The sequence below is a fragment of the Rhea americana genome, unplaced genomic scaffold, assembly GCF_003343005.1.
Source record: "Rhea americana isolate MKP2758 unplaced genomic scaffold, rheAme1 scaffold_115, whole genome shotgun sequence".
Taxonomy (NCBI): domain Eukaryota; kingdom Metazoa; phylum Chordata; class Aves; order Rheiformes; family Rheidae; genus Rhea; species Rhea americana.
In genome coordinates this window covers 515,507-535,294 of record NW_028185206.1, presented here as the reverse complement: position 1 = coordinate 535,294, position 19,788 = coordinate 515,507, and the positions used below count along the sequence as shown (strand labels likewise).

Here is a 19,788-nt window from a genome sequence, read left to right as displayed (position 1 = left end):
TGAAGAGTTTATAGTAAGCCATGTAAAAACAGTAAAATGTTCAGAGATGCTTTGTTATGGATTGATACTAGTGTTTGCTTGTAACAAGTATGTGGTAAATTTGAATTCTTGTCTGTCTTATCTATCTGCTTGTCACAAGATCATGACATAATTACATGTAGAAGTAGTATAGGAAATTAACTCAAGATGTATACTATTCAGTAATTACAGTCACTAAAATCAGGAATAAATTAGGTCTTGAGACTAATTTCAGCTCCTCCTGTGTATGTCAGCACAGAAAAGTAAACATCTCTCTTTTGAGTTAAATTACTGATCAAAATTACTGGAAGCCTTTACTTTTAAATTACTTTTCTCCTTACTATTTTCATCTTTGAAAGCCTCATGCAAAATCCTTTGAAACAGCTTCTATAAAATTTGGAGCAGACATGAGTATTGTAAATGTGCAGATAATAGCAAAAAGGGTGAATGCAACCAGGCATAATCTGTCTATAACAGCGGCCGCAAACTTCCACTCGCTGCAGATTTCCTCACCCTCATCCTGTTTTCTGAAGCGCGTTGCAATGAACTGAACCTCCTCCAGGATTTTCATCATCACTGGGAGGGTATCCACGAAAGCTTTCTTTTGAGCGAGCTCGATGTCCTCTGGCAAGGGGCAAGTAACCTTTCCACTCCTGCTACCCAGATCCTTGCTCTGGGGGCAGTGTGGGCTCTCCATGGTGTGGTAGCTGTAGACCACATTGCCATTGCTGGACTGGTGCCCGGGCAGGATGTTCATCTCAGCACTGTTGACGCTCGGAGGGCGCTTGGGGTAGCTGTATTTGCAAGAGAGGGGCTTTATGTTTTCCCCGGGTTTTTTCATTCGCAGAAACCAAGCGCACCAGTTCAGCAGGATGACACGGACCTGAAAGAGCATGATCAGAATATGAATAAAGTGACTCTCTGAGCATTTTAATACTTTCTGAAGCATTTGGTGGCTACTGTAATCAGTCCTTATGTTCAACTAGAAAGTCTAGTTGTTTGCCATGTTCTCCAACTATCTGATTTTATGCGGAGCTTTTCTGTATCTGCGCCCTCCCCAAAAATGACAGCTTTCAGACGTGTTTTGAACATAAAACTGTTCGATGTCCACTCAGCTTAGACAGCAAAACAGATTTAAGATCTTCCTTTCACAGAATGATACTTGAACTCTTTTCTTTTGCAGACAATCCTGCAGATCGAGCAGAGGACACAAAATGGGCTGCATTCTTTTGCAACCATGTCTCAGTTAATATGGAGGGAGATACTCTTAAAGATTTTGGGGGCAAACATTTAGATTATACTGATAAACTAACTGAAGTTTTTAGCATATATCCTCCTCACAACCCCTGCTATTCAAGTCAATGTAAACTTGTGGGTTTTTTACTTGAAAGCTGTTGCAATTCTGTTTTAATCCTGTGGTGAAGAGTTCAGCCACATAACACAGCAGGCATTTCCTCTAAACAACAGCAGGTGATCAATTAAATTGGGCAGTTCAAAATCTGAATGTTGTTATTAACAGTTTTCGTCTCCTCATGCTCTGGTGTACAACTGTTCTGACAATTCATGAGAGCTTTCTAACCTGCATGCAGACATTTGTGGGGCAAATATTTCCTGTTAAGTTTGTTAGATGAGCTAGCAGGAAAATATATCTAGCATTTTTTACCCTGTGAATTGATCTTCAGACCCCTTGCCTGAACTCTGAGCCTGCTAGATTTCCCCTTTTTAGTACTGATTGCCATGGAAGGCAGAGAACTAAATCAGTAAAATCTTGCAACTGTAACATCCTTCAAGTAGCGTGTACACAGGAATGGATATTTGAAAGGAGCTGGTGTGAGTCACTGCTGGAAGAGAGGTGACCTCTTCAACTAGTTGTTCATTCTGGTTGCAGCCAAATCATCTGCAGTTCAAGAAAAAACAGAATTGACCTCTAGTTTCACTCCTGTGCCCAGGATTGTCTGTATGACGCTTCTCCTGTCACTTTGGCCCTGCATGCCTCAGGGCCACCCCTTGTCCATAAGGTGGTTTCAGATACAGGTTGAGTCATCTCTGGCATTTGCACAGCACAGATTTCCGGATGGGTGAATTACAGCTAACATTCTGTGTGGCTGCTGTAATGACAAATGTTATTTCAGAAAGCAGGAGGCACTAATTACTACAGCAGGGAGTAATAATAGTAAAACCCAAAAGCCAAGATGAGTGGAAGATGTTTATACAATTTTTAAGTTTTACAGTGAGAATGCTTCTGGTTCACAGCCCTGCGCCCTTTCCTCTGGGCCATTCTGCCTCACTCCCTCTAATGAATCCTTTATTCCTCACCCTGAAAAGCTATTTTCCTGAGTTTCACATTATTCTGCTTTCATTGGTGGCTTTAAATATTTCATTATTTCCTCCATAGTCACCACAGACAAACACAAAACTATAATGTAGTAGATTAAAAAATCCATCCTGGATTTAATTGAACTTCCTTAATTAAAATGTCCTCTAACTGCTTATGGACACAGTGATTGCATATCACTATGGAACAATATAAAGGCTTTAATTGCTAACAATATTTCAACAGTGTCAGTAACAACGGTAGAGAGAAATTCATTCTCCTTCAGTGTGAAATTCCAAAATACTAGGCCAAGCAAACTTTCATGCTAGAAAATGTTAGTATGTCTGTCTTGAGTCTTCAAGAAGATGTAAGTCAAAAAGCTCTATGCTGCAGAAATCTTTCAGGATTTCAAGATCATCTTTCAAGATAGTGTGCTTATTCCTTGGAGAATTTACATTTATAATTTCGGTTACAGATAAGCCCATTTCCTATGGACAATTACATGCAAGACAACACCACAGCTTTTCATCTGTTTGGACTAGTGCCATATTTCCTAGAAAGCACAGACACTTAGGCATCAGTCTCTTCTTGGCATGCCAATTGGTTGAGGTAATCTAGAAACAGCACAGGTGTGAACCCCTGCTCACTGCTTAGCCCCAAGACAAGGTCATAGCTATGATTCTCTTTGTGATAAGTGCCAGCTTCCCAGCAAACCTGTATGCCCCAGCCCAACAGCATCAGCCAACCCAGGATTAAAGTATATCCAAAGGGAAGCCTAAAGCTGAACAACCTGATTTAGGCACAGCAGAGAGTCAGAGAACTTCTCCCTCTACCTTGGAGCTGCTCCCCAGGAAAGCTCATGCTGTAGTAACTCACTACAGCAGCCAGTTCCATCAAAAGTGGAAAAATATCTCATAACAATTAGTTAGGGCTCAAGCTTTGCACTGGTATCTGGCTCTGCCAGGGAGAGGGGTGTGCAGGGAGTGAGTAGTTCTAGGGGGATCTGCTGAGACAGGAATTGCAGAGAACAAATTTCAGGTAAGCAATTTCCTCCTCTCTGCAGATAGTCATCTTAATAGGTTCCTGCTTTTATCAGCAAAAACCTGTACGAATGTCTCTGGGAAAAAAAAAAAAAAAAAAAAAAAAAAAAGGTAAATAAGTCCTGAAAGATGCTGGCAGGAAAAATCAAAATGAGGATTGTGCCATAAATCTTAATGACTAAGCGATGGCCATAGCTTTCAAGGAACTTGTGTACTGTCCACTCTTGGGGTGTCAGCCTCTTCCCACACAACTAGCATTCACCCCTTTTGTCTTGAGATGACACAGCCCTATCTGCTTGCCTGGGCTACAGCTATCACAATGTATCACATCACAGTATACTCTGCAGAAATGCCTTGTACAGACCTTGCTTCCTCATAGTAATTTTTTAAAAATATATGGTAGTTCAGCTGGCAGGCCTCTGAACCTTGCTGTTCAAGAGTGATGATCCCTTGCACACAACATTTCCAGCCAAAAAAAAAGTGGATCTCAACAGGTCTATGGCAAGAACCCAGAGTACTCAGCTAGATCTTTCTCATCTGTAGTTTTTACCTTGTCATTCTTTGTCCAGATTTTGTCAAATACAGACCGTATGGAAGTTTTATTCATCAATATATTCATCATTATTTATCAATGACTTAGAAGAGGGCACAGAGTGCACCCTCAGCAACTTTGCTGAGGATACAAAACTGTGAGGAGTGGTTGATACACCAGAGACCTGTGCTACCATTCAGAGGGACCTGGACAGGCTGGAGAAGAGGGTAGAGAGGAACCTCCTGAAGTTCAATGAAGGCAAGTGCAGGACCCTGCACCTAGGGAGGAATAACCCTACTCACCAGTACAGATTGGGAGCTGACATGCTGGAAAGCAGCTCTACAGAGAAGGTCCTGGGGGTCCCGATGGACAACAAGTTAACCGTGAGCCAGCAATGTGCACTTGTAGCCAAAAAGACCAATGGCTTCCTGGGGTACATTAGGAAGACTGTTGCCAGCAGGTTGAGGGAGGTGATCTGCCCCCCTCTACTCAGCCCTGATAAAACTGCATCCAGAGTACTATGTCCATTTCTGTACTTCCCAGCACAAGAGACATAGAGCTACTGGATCAGCTCCATCATAGGGCTTCCAAGATGACTAAAGGACTAGAGCACACCTCATATGAGGAAAGACTGAGAGAGCTGGGACTATACAGCCTGGAGGAGAAAAGACTGAGGAGGGGTCTTGTCAATGCATATAAATATCTGAAAGGAGATGTAAAGAGAATGGGGCCAGACTCTTTTCAATGGTGCCCAGTGATAGGATGAGAGGTAATAGGCACAAACTAAAACACAAGAAGGTCCACCTGAACACAAGGAAAACCTTCTCTCTTGTGAGGCTGACATAGTACAGGTTGCCCAGAGAGGCTGTGGAGTCTCCTTCTCCAGAGATTTTCAAAACCTGCTTGGATGTAATCCTATCTAACATGCTCTAGATAGGATTGAGCAGGAGGGTTGAACTAGATGATCTCCAGAAGTCCCTTCCAGCCCCAACCATTCTGTGATTCTGGATGAAACAGAAGTAGGTCTGTACTGGGGAAACTAGTTCCCAAGAGAATACTTCATAGGTCTAGATTCATCCACCCATTTCTTCCCACAACTAGTCCCTATTTTCCTGTACATCTAACCAGGAATCTCTTGCCAGATATGTTCCTACACATTTGCTTGCCACTGGTAGAAGAAAATCCACTCTCTACAATTCCTCCAGAAGTGGGCTGAGGCAGGTATCTCTCCCAAACCCATATGGGGGAATGGATGTTCTCCACACCTCTTCATCGCTCAACCCTTCTTTAATTTGTTACTGCATTTTTCACTATGGGTCCCTCAGATTCACTCATTGGAAGGGAAGTCCTCTCAGGTCTCCAGGATGGGAATGGAAGTGTGTCAGGTCACTCCAAGTCTTGCAGAAGCTCCAGGGAACTCTGGATGACCAATATGAAAGAAGAAAATCCCTTGGCCAATAGATTTCGAATATGTCACATCTGTGTTCTAAGGTATGAGAAAGTGAGCAACAAGCCAGGTCTGATACCTCGTTACAGAAGAACACAGTTCTCTGGGCGTGCTTTGTCCTACAGAACAGATGATTCATGCAATAATGGGCTGCTTAGGCCTAACATTAAATCTAGCCATGCTGTAGAAACAGCTGTAGAACTGCTGTCTCAATATGTAACATTCAGTTGCCACAGGGCTTCGCAGAATTGTTCTCTTAGGCTTGTCTTCTTCCCCAGAAAACTTCAAAAAGAATCATGAATGATAATCTCCTTCAATGTCTCATCATCATAGTAAAGTTTTCTTAGCAAAATAACGGAGGTGGCCTCGAAGAGTCTCTTGATAGGCTAGCAAAGAGTAAGAATTGACTGGACGGATATGTGAGTGTATTTAACATGACACCTTAGCCCACACCCAGACTCCTCAGAAGGTGGAAGACACAGTAATATTGCCTAAGGAGCTGTTGTATTGCTACGTACTCTATCCATTTGTGTCCATCTGAAGCATGTTTACCCAGACATCCTCAAGTCTTGCTTACACTGAGGTTCATCTAGAATTCACCTGCTGTGCTATCTTGAAACTAAGTTGATCTTAATTTATACAGCATTTTAAGAAGTGATTGTTAGGTAAGCTTAATATCTACTTATCTATCTTTTTAATTTGCATTGACTCTGCAACTAATTTTTAGAGAAGATAAATTAGAAATCAGTTCTGTTTCTCAAGCTGACATGGGCAGCCATGTGAAGTTTCACATCATGTCAAGATAATTGTCCAGCATGACAAATAAAGTGAATGAGATAGTAGAGGATGCTGTAAAAGCAGATTTCTTAGAAACCAGAGTGGGCAGATGACTGACTATTGGTATCTGCTTCAGCTTAGATTACTTTTCCTTTTGTAGTAGCAATATGTTCCCTGCTTATTCTAAAACCCATTCTTGGAAACATGAGAGAGAAAAAAAAAAAAAAAGCATGCTTTTGTTTTTAACTTGAAGATCTAAAATAAATAAATTCTTCCTGGAAGCTAACTGAGTCTTATACTGGACCTCACTGGAGTAACACTCTTCTGCTGTAGAGAAAAGAGCGTCCACAGGCTACTGCACTGAGAAGTCATCAGATGCCAGCAGACAAATTTGTTTCTCCAGGCAGAGAAGTGGATATGGTTTCAGCAGAGGGCAGATTTCCTAGCAAAGTCCAAGGGTCCTTCAGCACAGCCAGAGTGAGTCCAGACTGAGTCTGCTTCCATCTGCTGATGATGCAGAAAAGTAGCCAGCCACCCTGCAAGCTGTGAGAAATACAGCTGGATTTATATCTAGGGCCCTTGCTGCCCTGTGGTGGTCATGTACTGTCCTTTAGAAACTCTGAGAGCCATTCACATCAGGGACAGCTGCAACAGGGGAAACACAGACCGCCTCCGGCACTGAATTCTGGACCTCTTGCCCTTGTTACGGGAGACTGCAGCTCTGCCGCTGGCAGCAGTGTGAATCTCTGCAAGGGAACACACTAGACAAACTGCCCAGCACAGACTAGTGGGTGTTTGCCTCGTGCTATGAAATGTCAAGTTTTTTCACACCAGTGACTGATGGATAACAAATCAAGTGGGTGCAGAGTAAGATTACTCTACCACAAGGTTCAGCTGTCTCCTAGTTTAAGTTTAAAAGGAAACCCCAAATAATATATCCTGTTTTTAATGGAAATACAAGTTTAGTGTATTCATTCTTTTACTCAGGCAGCAAACATAGCAGTGTCAGACATACTGTCTGTAGCTGACACTTCGGATTAATGGAGAGCAACTCTTGCCCCTCATTAGTTCGCTATAAGTTTTAGATTTTTTTTTAGTAAGTTATTGAATATTTACCACCAAAGCTGCTTACCCACTTGGGCATCTTTCCTGCTTGAGGGTCATGATGGTGAAACTGTAAAACCAGCACTGTTACCACCACAGATAGACCAACGATGACCATGATGCTTGCAAAATACTGAGCTGCAATTGAAAGAAGGATTTGGTTAGAAGAGTAAAAACAGAAAAGGCAAATAATGTTCCTCAGTTAGCCCCTGAGAGCAGTCCTTTGTCTCACGCAAACATCCTCTCCTCTGGTCATCCACCCCGCACACTGCTTGAGGCCTTTGCAATTTCCAATATATCTGCTCAGGTCTCTCCCCTCCACTGAGGGGAGAGCTAGAACCAGTGAAAGGCTTATTTGCTTTGCTTTTATTCTTGCTGCAGGAACAGCATGGTGTCTGTGGAGCTGACGAGGCATGCTGGTCACAGGGCACCAGTGTTGGGAGCCTCTTGGTGTCAGCAACAGTGCTGAAGGGATGTGCTTTGTTCATGCGGTTACTGGGCCCTTCAGAAAAGTGTGACCATGGCACCATTTCTTACCTCTTCTCCCCACCACTGCCCACAGGCATCAGGCATCTTCTTCAGCGCCCTCTTCAACCCTCAAGCCCACCTCCTCTGGGTCCCAGCTGTGCTTTTACCTTACTAGTAAATCTAAGCCTGCCAGGCAGGACAAATCAAGATCCTTAAAGCCAGAGCTGGGACATGAAACCAATTTAAGTTCCAGCACAGCCTCCTCATGCTGGGAGTTAGGCTGAGGCACCAGAGTGTAAACAAAAATGCCCGCAGAGCTCGTGACATTAGAAGACTGCTGTGGCAAAATAGTAGGGAGCATGACAGTCAGATAATAGGGAGTGACATGGGACAATATACAGCACTGCCAGAGCTCATAACCGCCACCCCTCCTTGCCGAAGATTGCAGGAAAAGTCAAGGATTTTAATAATGACTCCAAGGCAAGCTCTGTGCCAGGCTCAGTTTCCTAATATCTCTTTCCACTGCGTTGGCAGCAAAGAGCATATTCATAATAATGAGATACTGATGCCTTCCTGAAACCAATGCTAGAATTGCTTCAAGAAGCAGGCATCGCTTTCCATGGCAAAATGAATTATGCAGCTGAACTAGAAGAATACTCCTGAGGGCAAGCTGAATTGAAAGGTCTCTATTACACTTGCTCATGAAAGAATAAAGCCAATGGTGGTGCAGAAAGGGAACAAGCCACAATCTCAAGTTTCAGTGAAGGTGGCTGATCTGACTCCAAAATGGGTTGTATAATAGGAAGATAGCTGTGTTGATATTACTAGAATAATTACTGCTATAAGTCACTAAAACCTGCACTAAATTCTATGCATTTAGATGCCACCAATAAGACTTCTAGGCCTAAAGGTATCAATTAAAATGGCTTTGGCTAGGATTTTTCACAGACCCTTGGAAAATTAACCTCATGGCTGAATTTGCAAAGAACTTGTTGTTATATGACTCCTAAAAATCTCTGCCAAGGATTAGCTGAGGAGTTCACATTCTTAGTGTCTTGTGCTGTAATCCCAAGAACAGAGGTCAGGAAGTTGCTGTGGAGGTCTGGAGTAAACTAGGAAAGCAGTTCTTTCCAGCTGAGACTGACAGCTGTAGGGGACCTATGGTACCTATGTGGTACCATAAAAAAATGTTGTCTGTTTTTGCCTGATGGTGGGCAAGGAAAAAATGACTGGATGCACATCATTTGCATTTCTCTTTGAGCCCTCCTGGTCAAATACTGTTAAGTTTTAAGTTGGAGAATAAGGACGGAGAGCAGAGGGCATGGTACTTCAGCTGTGTTTCAGGCAATAAAAAGTCACCAGTGTATCTGTGAAATGAAAACTGGCAGGTAGTCAAGGTAGGAGGAGATACGATGAAGGCTGTTGCCCACTTTCCTGTGGGCAACAAGGGCAAGATAGGATGGACCTGAGAACCGTTGTTGACAAAGTAATTATTAGATCTTCTGTTCATGGGTCTTTTGGTTCCAAAATGCAGCTCCGTACTCATATTACAGATCCTGCCATGGGACAGAGCCAGAGGCAGGGGTGGCTGGGACCAAGCCAGGCCTCAGGTCAGTGACGATTCACCTGTAAGGGATGGAAAACCTCCAGTCCTGAGCAGACTCAGGAGCCAGCAAACTGATGCTCGCTCTGAAACAGTAGCTTTACTCCTGCAAATATTTCCTAGTCTTCCCTTCCAGGACTTAGTCCTACATCTTCTCTTTCCCTGTAGCAGAAAAATAATCTCCTCCTGCAGTTCTCAAGAGAGCTCTGGTGGGAAAGACGCTCTTGCTGTCTCTCATGCACCTCGCCAAGAACATGGCTTAATCCTCCTCCAGTCTGCTGGTCTGGCATCTCTGTCCTTGGCAGTCTTTAGCCCTCACCACAGCCAGATCAAACCCATCACTTGACAAAAGCTGCAAGGGCTGCAGTCCCTTGTCATCTCCAACATCCTCTCTGCCACGACTCTCTCATCCTCCTCCAGCAACCTTGTGAGCAGAGCTGCTGAGAGGACCAACTTGCAAGGCACACAGGTAGCACTTTGCTTGGAACCACGACACTGCTGTCTCGACTCACACTACTTTGGTCCCATACGATCAATGAATTCCACTGCAGTCCAGCCACGGAACTGTCCTCTTCCTCCACCAGTATTTTAGAGTCCACAGCAGAGATGCAGTTAGGGCTTTGAGACTCCCACAAAGTCTCTCCCCTCCATGTGTATCTGTCAGTAGTGGGCAAATGTGAACCTGATTTCACAAAGAAGCTCAGCCCATTTCATTTAAATCTCTGAAGGAGAATATTCAACATTCATCACTGAGTATGTTATTGTCTTTTCTTACCCTGGAGCTCCTAGTTACCAAGATCTTTCCTAGGCTACGCTGAGGCTTTTTCAGAGTTCATTGGGAAGAGCCTAGTCCTGGGCGCTGGCTGTGGGTTGCTCTGAGGCACAGCTGGGAAGCGATCAACACACTCTGGAAGGGAACTGCTCCCATTATCTTTCTCTATCCTGGGCAGCTGTCACAGGACAGGAAAGGGGTCCAGGAGACCAGCATTTGAAGCTTGTGCATGCTCCAATGGCTTGCATAGCCATATTCCCCAGAGGTACAGAGGTCTGCACTGGTCACTATTAGCTGCTCTTTGTGTGATTTCAAAGCTGTGTGCTGCTTTCTTCAGCAGTCATGTGTCAACAAAACAGCTGCTTCTTGTGCACWGAAGCTGATCTCTTTCAGGTATGACATGTCTGCTCTTTTACTGTTGATTTTCTTCCCTTTCTTTGCTAGAGGAGGTATGATGTAACACACTACCTGGGCAACTGCTTTAACATCTGGGAACTGTCAGGTTCAGTCTCAGCACCGTCAGAAGAAGACCAGGTGCTGTAATCACAAAAAAATAAAGATCTAATACAGCCACAGAGATCCATGCGATCTGTGCTCACAGCAGCTACTTGTTCTCACGGACATCCTCTGACATTATAGAGCAAAACCTGCATCAAAAAGATGGCCTTGACTTACAATCCAAAACGTCAGGAGCTTCCAGCAGCATTTTAGGACATTCTGTGACATTATTCCACATCAGGGAAGCACCTTAAGATTATGTTAGAGATATTTTGGAAGATCTCTCATTTGAGTAAAACTGGATTAACTTTAAGGATTGATTAATATAACAACAAAACAAAAACCCTAAGAAAGCAAGAAGATCCCAGAGGGATGCTTTGCTTTGTTGAAATTATTACTGAACAGTGACATGGAAATCAGTGTGTTATCCAGACTCGTTAACCCAATTAATCATGAAAAGGCAGAGCTTCCTCCATGCAGTGAGTTACAGTCCTGATTTTATTATGAAATTGTGGAGAAGAAAGGGGAATGTCATACTCAGGTATTCACAGTGGTTGAGCTGGATGAATCCCACTGGAGTCTGTACTCTTTCTCTATAGAGAAGGTGTCTCTGCACCTCAAATGCTGGAATTGTTTACAGCTGCTACTAGTCAGGTCATGTCAATCATTTGGTGTTGAATGTCTCCATTGAACTCTCAGGAAATGGGAGAAATGTCCCAGAACATGCACCAAATGAGTTGTGCACCACTACACCTTCTGGAAATGCTCCTAGTTCTATGAACTAGAAGTTGCATTCTCTGGAGGATGCAGGAGACCTCAAGGACTAGCCCAGGGGAGTCCAGCCACCCTGTTTCTCTCCTCCTATGGCAGAGATCATGGCCAGCGTCAGGTACATAGTGCCCCAGTGCACAACGGTTGATGGCCTATCATTTGCGCAGAATTTCTCAGATACCAGAGGGCCAGAAGGTGAAGGAGAGATTCCCTTGCTAGCTGATTTACCCTTGTACACAGACAGTAAAGAAACAAGAAAGAGGATGTGGGCAGAAAAATTATATCCTTTACTGGTGACATCTGCTCTATCTGGATCACCCTGTGCCATCCATTACATCTCACTGATGCTAGAGAGCAAAGAGCATCATCATGTTCCTGTGCTGTGAGCTGATGCATCATAAACAGAAAATGTCTTCAGAGAGTGAGAAATCTAAGGAAGGATTAGACTCTGTGTTATCTTTTGATTATGATACTTGTAAAGGGCATAGGGTCAGTGTTTTCAAGCTCTTCTCCCACACACTTTTCAGGAGTAGAACTGGGTATTTGAGAAAAAGAACAGCTCTGATTTTTTCATAAAGCGGGTTGTAAAGCTTATGGCTTTGGGAAAAGCACCATTGACCATGCAGCCCAAAACTGTAAATTGCTGCTGAGACTAGGAGTTTCTGTTGCATGGAAGAGGCTGTGCAGAGGCCTGGAGTCAGTGAGCTGCCAGGCAGGAGCATTGAAGGATAGGGGGGAAAGCACCCAGCAAAATCAAAAAGAAACAGAGAAAAATGAAAGGGCAGGTGCTAGAGTATGAGCAACTGAAAAGATACAAGCATATGATAGAAAATGTAATAGGAGATTTAATCTCATTTTTCTCCATCTAGCCAGAACCCCAAATGGCTTTTGCTCTTAACTTAAAACAGTTTATAATTCTTGGAGGTGGTAAAGCACTGTGCTGCTTCCTTGTCTCAGGAATTTGCAGCCTTGTTTGCTATGTGACTGAACTGCAAGAAATCACCCCCAGCATCTGGTGCAGACATATTTATTCACAGGTTATAACCTTCTTCTTTAATGAAATAAAATAAACATGATAAAGAAAAGCAAGAAGGAGGCAAGTCTGTAAATATGCTAGGCTAGTAGAGCCCTGAATAGGAGGGAAGTATTGTGGATTTTTAACAAGCTAGCTGGTGAGCACAGTGAAAGAAGGGGACAGAAGGAAACACAGTTTATGTTACCTAGAGATGGCAATAACTCAATTTTTATTGCGTGTTATTTTATATGTCCAACCAAGGCACCAAGCACTGTGTGGATGTTAATATGGACTGAGAAAGTGACAATTCCTTGTACTCATGAGTTCCCAGTTTTGTTTTTCAAACGCTCTGTGAACATACAATTTTCCAAGTGGTCCACACTTTCTGCAATAAAATACCTTTTAGAGCAAAATACAGGTTCTTGACCTAAAAGTGATGATACTGTTCTGAAGAGAGGTGGCAGGAAATAATGTTTTGCACTAGTTTGGAGTTTACTTGGGTGTGTAAAAAATAAAAAAGAAGCATTTGCCTTCCCTGTGCATACATTCTGCTCTGAAATATAGTGTGTGGCGAATCCAAAATGGTTGAGCACTTCCCATGTTCAACAGGACACCTTGAAGTTCCAGCCCAAAGAGTGTTTGTGGGCGAAACAAATCATCTGACTGGTTTGAACATTTCAATTTAGGATTTGGCTTATGGGCAGAAACATGCCTTATCTGATCTGACAAAATACTTTGAAAGTAACACTTCCTGTGTGCACTGGCTGGGGCAGAGTGAGAGCAGCCAACTCTGAACTTATTGTAGCCTTGATTGCAAGCTGAAATCTGCCTTCTGCGGGTGCTTCTGGCTGTTTTGTTGTGTGACTGTATTTTCTCTGCCGTCTGGGGCTGATCTGAAGGACTCATGGTCTGCAGTGAGCTTTGGATCAAGAGGAGAGAAAGAAACAGCCAGGCGATGTTTGCTGAGTAATTATTTTAGGGATATTTCTGCACTCTATCACCCTTTTCTCATGTGGAACTGCTGAAGTGGATACGCAGTCAAGGTGGATGCAGAAGGGTGGACAGGGATTCAGAGCCCATGTCATGCTGCACTGGGAATAGAGGCAAATCTGTCACTGACTAAGGCCAGGCCATCGGTAATATTTGTTTAAGAATAAAACTTCTAAAATAGGCTATATCATCTAGGACTGGAAGCAGCCAGGATCATGAAGGAGAAGGGAAGAACAGGGACCTCTGCAATCCTTCCCATGCCATGCCATGCGGTTCAGAATGTTTTTGTCCCCGAGGTGATGTTGGAGGCAGGAGAATATGAGTATGGGAAAGCAGTGCTTGCTATGCCTATACCTGTATTGCCTTGAATTTTCCAGAGCCATCGCTTCTGGCCATATCTGACAACAATGAGCTGTGTATTGATCTGTCTTTCTGAAAAACAGGTTGATTTTTGCTAGGTAACTAAACATTACATTAGGAGTTGAACTTTTTAAGGTGTTTAGTCCATGAGTCCAACCTAGCAATCCATCCTGAGACACTGATTTAGAAAACATGCCTACAGCAATGCAAGATTAATGAGATCCTGGTGACTGCTTTCTCAGGTACTGTTGCAACTGTGTAAGCATGCTCGCCGGTGGTATAATCTTAAGGAAGCTCTACTTAAAGGATAATCATGAAGGGGCATAGTTACAGTTAGGAATCCGACTTGATCTGGGGAAACTTCCTTTTTAGTTACTTCTTAATGCATGATTTGCTACCCTTAATTACAAGGTTGTTTTCTAATGGAAAATACAGTTTAATGAAACAAGTCAGGGATATGAAGACTGCAAACAGGGAGGCACAGTGCTCTCTAAAAAAAAATAATTCAGGTGTATGCCTATGGCCTAAGGAATGGAGTGATCCTTTCTTCAGAGCTGGTCACAAAAGCATTGCCAAAAATGGACTTGGTTATCCAGTACTGTTTACCGGAATCATGCTGCCTTTACCAAAATAAAAAAGTCCGTGCGGTTTATGTCTGGATTTCTCAAAAGTAGCTCTCAAATTGATTACCTGACCCTCTAGTGTGAATAGACACAGGCTTTAAGATTTCACCCAGTGACAGTGCAGCCATCCCAGTAATTTCAGGTGCCTAACACATGTGGTGTTCTGTATGTTTCCTCCAGCTGTCTAGCTGCATAGGCTCTTGATAAAAACATTTTTTAAAGAGAGGAATTAAAAATAGGTCAAATCGTGAGTGCAGCCAGACACACTGCCTATGAGGCAGAATGAAACTGTTCCTGGGATGGGTAAGTTTAGGACACAGTTTCTGCTGTATAATCATGGTCTGAAAAGTCTGTTCAGGAGCTGCACTCCAGAGCTTTCAGTGCTAGGAGCGACCTCCAGGGCCAAGCTGTGAAACAAGTCTTGCTTATATAGTCAGCTTGTGTTGAATTCTGGCCAAATTGTTGTGTTTGTAAATGCCATGGGACATAAATACTCTTCATCCAAATGACTGAGCTGGTTTCTGTTGCTATGGGTAGTTAATTTTTTAAACATAGACAGAGGCATCCTTGATCTGACTCCTGCACTTTTCCTGTCTTCAGCGTCATAGATGAGTTTGCAGAAGAGCAGCCCTTCAATTTTTGAAGGATCACAGTGCCTTGTGTGCACGTATGCATGTTGCTGGGAAGTGGGTTCTGGAAATTACTTATTCCCTCAGACAGCAGGTAATTTCTGGAGAAAAGGAGCAGGGGGGAAATGCAGTCACCCAGACTCCGAGTTGGAACATCTTTGAGAAAGACCAAAGAAACCATCTAGGGAACTACAGGTAGGTCAGCCTCCTTTGGGTCCCTGGGAAAATCAAGGAGCGAGTCCCTGGAGAACATTTCTGAGGACTTAAGACAGAAGATGGTAACTGAGAACGATCAGCCAGGAATTATCATCAAGGGTAAATCAGTCCTGACCAACTTAATTGTCTTCTATAATAAAATGAAAGGGGACAATGCCTTGACTGGAAATAATCATGAGCAATCTGGTCTGACCCCACAGCTGACCCTGCTCTGAGCAGATTTTGGGCTAGAGACCTTCCCAAATATCTTCCAACATGAGTTGGATGAGTTGTGATCCTGTGAAGCAGGAGCTCCCATTAAAGGGTGATTGCCAAGTTTCAGAGCATGCCAGTCCAGACTGTCTGATTATACAATAAACCTAGTCAAAGCTCAGTTTGCTTTTGGACTGTAACAGGATTGCATCAGGTGAGAGTTCCCAGGGGACGGCTTTAGATGTCTTTTTCTGGATAGCTCAAGTCAGTCTCCAGGGCCTAACAGACTGTCCGTGCATTGGAATTATTCTTTTACAGCGTTTTACACTATGAAATTTGTTTAATGAACAGATGAAAGGAACAGACTGTCTTTGACCTACATGGCAACTTTGAAAGGTGCATTTCTAATACATTTGCTATGCTCCAATTATTTCGGCATTACGAAAAAACTTGCAATAATACAAGCTGCCAACAACGCACATTTAATATACTAGTAGTGAGAACAGAGTCCCTGATCATATTCTTGTCTTTGTGATCCAAAAATGATGAAAAAAAATATGTGAGAGGTCCTAATACTTGAGCCAACGGTGACCTGAAGAAGACTTCCCCACCACGCTGCTGATATTTGATGTTCACACATCCACAATGGATTAGGTAGCAATTAGCTGAAACTTGTTATTCCAGCAACAAAATCTGTAATAATATATAACTCTTTATATTATTTTATACATATATATAAAAATATGTATTTTTTAATTATAGTAAATATTATATATATTTACTTTTCTTGGTCCAAATCTTTTTATCTTCTCTAGTAGGGGCCTATTCTAGGAGGAACTGGTCTAGTTAAAGCTACTGCATCGGACATAGGCAGGTGTATCCCTTTAGTAATTCCAGTTGGCTTTTGTTACATATTATAAGAAGCAAAATTACGTAAATATCTGTCAGATGCTTTGTTTCCCCTCCCTGCACACCAAGTTTCTCTGAAATTGTAGCTGTCTTTGTAGAGTCCTAGATGCATGTAGAGGCCTAGATACATGGCCTTGTTAGCTTTTTTGGAAGCCCATCTTACTTGGGGTAAGAGTCATGCTGACTTTCAGTAAGGTGCCCAATTTATTTGGAGGCTTTCAGAATCTTGCATATGAGCATGCTGCACAGCCCTGTGAGTCACCTGCCTTCCTGACAGTTAGGGCTATCTAACTCCCTGAGGTTAGATAATGAGGTTGTCTGACTAACTGCCATTTTGCTCTTTTTATGGTACGCCTCATGCTAAGCTTTAGTTATACAGTGACGAGGCACAGCCTCCATCAGCACCTAGATATATTGCTGAATATTTTTTTTTAACTTCTACTGCACTCCCTGTGTACCTTGGTCATGATTTGGACGAAAATATTGGTGTTAGCTCAGGAGATAATATAATTAATCATTCCTAGGTCTTCCTATGGTGTTCATTCTTGCTTACTCTTTAAACCAGAATTTTCCTTACCCTACTACAAGTCCAGAGAATGATGCTTTCCCCAGTTCAAGCATAGGCCCCCTTAGTCCTGGTGAAAAAGACAGTCATCGGTGGCTTTGCCCCCACCAATATGACATACTTATCAATGGCTTCTCCTTATGCCAATGCTAATTCAGGCTCTGCATTCAGCCCCACTCGCAAGCAGTATGAGGGCAGTGTACAGGCCCATGTCTTCATTGATCATGTCTTGCCACCTGGCCTTCCCTTTCTCCCCTGTTTAGCTGTCCCAATTCTGATGGGTTTGTGCACCTTCAGGCCAGCACAGCTGGATAGTCACCTGCAGCTGCTGGTAGTTCCAGCTGCTTTGTTGCCTTCACTTCTTGCCATCCTCAGACAGCAGTTTCAGGAATTTCTTGTGGCAGAGGCTGGAGTCATTGAGGTGCATAGCCCATGGGATCTCTTCTTGCTCCTGTCACGCTACTGTGAACACGCAGAGCTGTGTATGTTTCACACACAGAAGTGACCTTCCCCTATTGCAGTTAGTGTCACACTGAACCTCGAAAACAGCATGTAACCAGTAGCTTCATTTTCACTGTGCCTGACAATGTGCTCAGTCAGCATGTTTGTATGCCAGCTTATTGGTATGACAGCCTCATGCCATGCAAGCAATCTCTTCTGATGCCTCAGTTTATCTGGTGGAAGAAGAGTGAATCCTTCATCTGCCTCATTATCTGGCCCTCCAGAAAGAACAAACTAATGAATCAGGTGCTTAGAGCACTCTGTCTTTCCCATATGACTTCAAAAATATCATTTAATCCTTCACAACTTCATTCCTTGTCTAGAAAAAGAGAAGAATGATATTTCTTCCAGCTCCTTCTCTACTCTTCACATCTATATCTGCTTAATCTACTCAGTCCAGTCTGCAAGGCTTCTGGGGCAAAGATAACCCTTTACTCTGTGGGCACRTGTGTGTATTCAGCACTTGATATTAGGGACCTTCACCTGAAGCCTTCTGATACTACCACAGTAATGGTTGGAGAGATAATCCACCCTTCAGAGTCCAGGTAAGGTCTTTTAGATGCTCCCATGACTATCTCTCAGGCTACAATAAAAAGGCCTATATGGCATAAGCTTGGATTTCTTATATTGTCTTCCAGGGCAGTCACAGTGGAAATTACCATAATCTCATCAATAGCTTTCATCAWATGTTAAAAATGCACCATTTTTTATTTGGTTTTATTTGAATTTCAGCTGCAGTCTCTTGAATTGCTCTTGTGGTAGACATAAGAGAGGAGGAGAACTGGTGGGGAGAGATGCATAAAAGGAGGTAAAGCAGGTCGTGTGGGCAAGGAAAGGAAATTTTGTCCAGCCAGCAGCACTGAGATTTTCAAAAGCTCTATGTGAGACCTGCTCCATTCAAATTGTGTAATGAATCCACAGCCAGAGCTGAGTATTATTCCAGTATTCACTCCACGCCTATGTCCTGAAAGTGCCAGACCTTGAGTTTTGCCCACCTAAACCTCCAGGTTTAGGTGGGCACTGTTAGTCCTGTGTCTCCTCTACCTTGCAGTACCCGCTTATCTGATGTTTTCAAAACCCCTTTGCGTGTAGACTCTCTTCATACGCATAAACAGTGAAGGCCCAGACAAAGATTTACTCCTGACACTGCTGAAATGCAAAGCTCTATTAAAAAAGGTTCAGTCCTCAAATAGGCTTTGCACAGCTCTTAGGAAGTAGTATGGAGGGTGTACAGAGCAGACAAAAGCAACCTACCTATCAGTGGGACTGAGTCAGAAGTTGCAGGCATGATCTCAGCCACAAGCAGCATGAACACAGTCAGGGACAGCAGGACAGTGATACCTGCAGGAAATGAACATAGAGGGGAAGGATGAGGAACATAACATCTGCAGCTCCTCCTGTGATGTCTCTGCTGATAAATATAGCCTTGTCCTGATCTACAGCTAAGCCAAATGCATGGTTTTCTGCTTATCAAGACAGATGAGAGCTTCTACCAAGTGAGAGTATCTTTGGATGCATCTTTTGGATGCATCTTTATYCGCTCTCTTTTCCCTTGTCTGAATTACTACCAAAACCTTATTCCTTAAAGTAACAGAGAAGTCTTTGCAGCTAAATGAAACACTGGTCTGGTAAAACTGGGCTCAAGCAAAGCTCAGCTAGTTTTTAAGAGTTTGCAGAGACTTCACAGTCACAATTGCTCGTTGTAAATGCCCTCCATAAAACTGCAATCTGATTTAAATGTAGCTCTTTGTTTATTTGTTCCCTCTGGAAAGGCTGTTGCAAAAACTCGCTGTCCTGGTACTGAGAAATCACCTTTCATTTCACAGCCTGCACGAATATTATCTCTATTTCTTTGTATTGCCTTTTAGCTCAAATAATTCTTTTCATTGACACTCCATTTCTTATAGACAGGAGYCCTATTCCTCTTAGTTCCTATTTTACTTTTGGTAAGCCTGGCTGCCCCAATTGCTCTATGGAGCCTCGGTGCATTTGTTCCTTTCTGAATGTCTTTGTCCTGGCCAGTTTTGTGCACAATACAAAAATTAAGATCTCACCTGGGCCAGTTTTGCATGTTTCCTACTTTCCCCTGTCATTTATGTGTGCTCTTGGAAGCACATATAATGATAATAAATCGTGTTTATCTTTTCTTTGGCTGCCGCTTCTTTGCATTTATGGAGAACTCATAGCTTGGCAGTTTGGGGGTTTGGCGACATGGAAGATGAGAATCCAATGTCCAGTCACTGCTGCTCATGACCCTCAGAGAGCCACTGCCCCTCTCTGTTTCTTAGTATATCCTAGCTGAAAAAAGGAGCTAATCAGCTGTGAAATGGATTGAGATGCACTAAGGAAAAGAGCGGCAGGGGAGACAGTATTATCGTTGCCGTCTGTGCCAGTGAAAAGTTTTGCCTCATTCCAGGATAAAATCAAAAGGATGACGTCAGTAG

The 19,788-nt window shown here is 43.0% G+C and overlaps 1 protein-coding gene across 1 annotated transcript in view; it reads right to left on the bottom strand.

Annotated features, from left to right (window-relative positions):
* Window positions 1-334: 334 nt before the first annotated feature.
* Window positions 335-19,788, bottom strand: part of LOC146600804 (neuronal acetylcholine receptor subunit alpha-7-like) — a 59,166-nt gene continuing 39,712 nt past the window's right edge. Inside the window, exons 8-10 of the mRNA XM_085316965.1 lie at window positions 18,599-18,685; window positions 7,261-7,370; window positions 335-901 (exon numbers count right to left, since the gene is read on the bottom strand). Of these exons, the coding sequence (XP_085173091.1) occupies window positions 380-901; window positions 7,261-7,370; window positions 18,599-18,685 (719 nt within the window). The 3' untranslated portion in view covers window positions 335-379. The remainder of the gene's footprint in view (window positions 902-7,260; window positions 7,371-18,598; window positions 18,686-19,788) is intronic.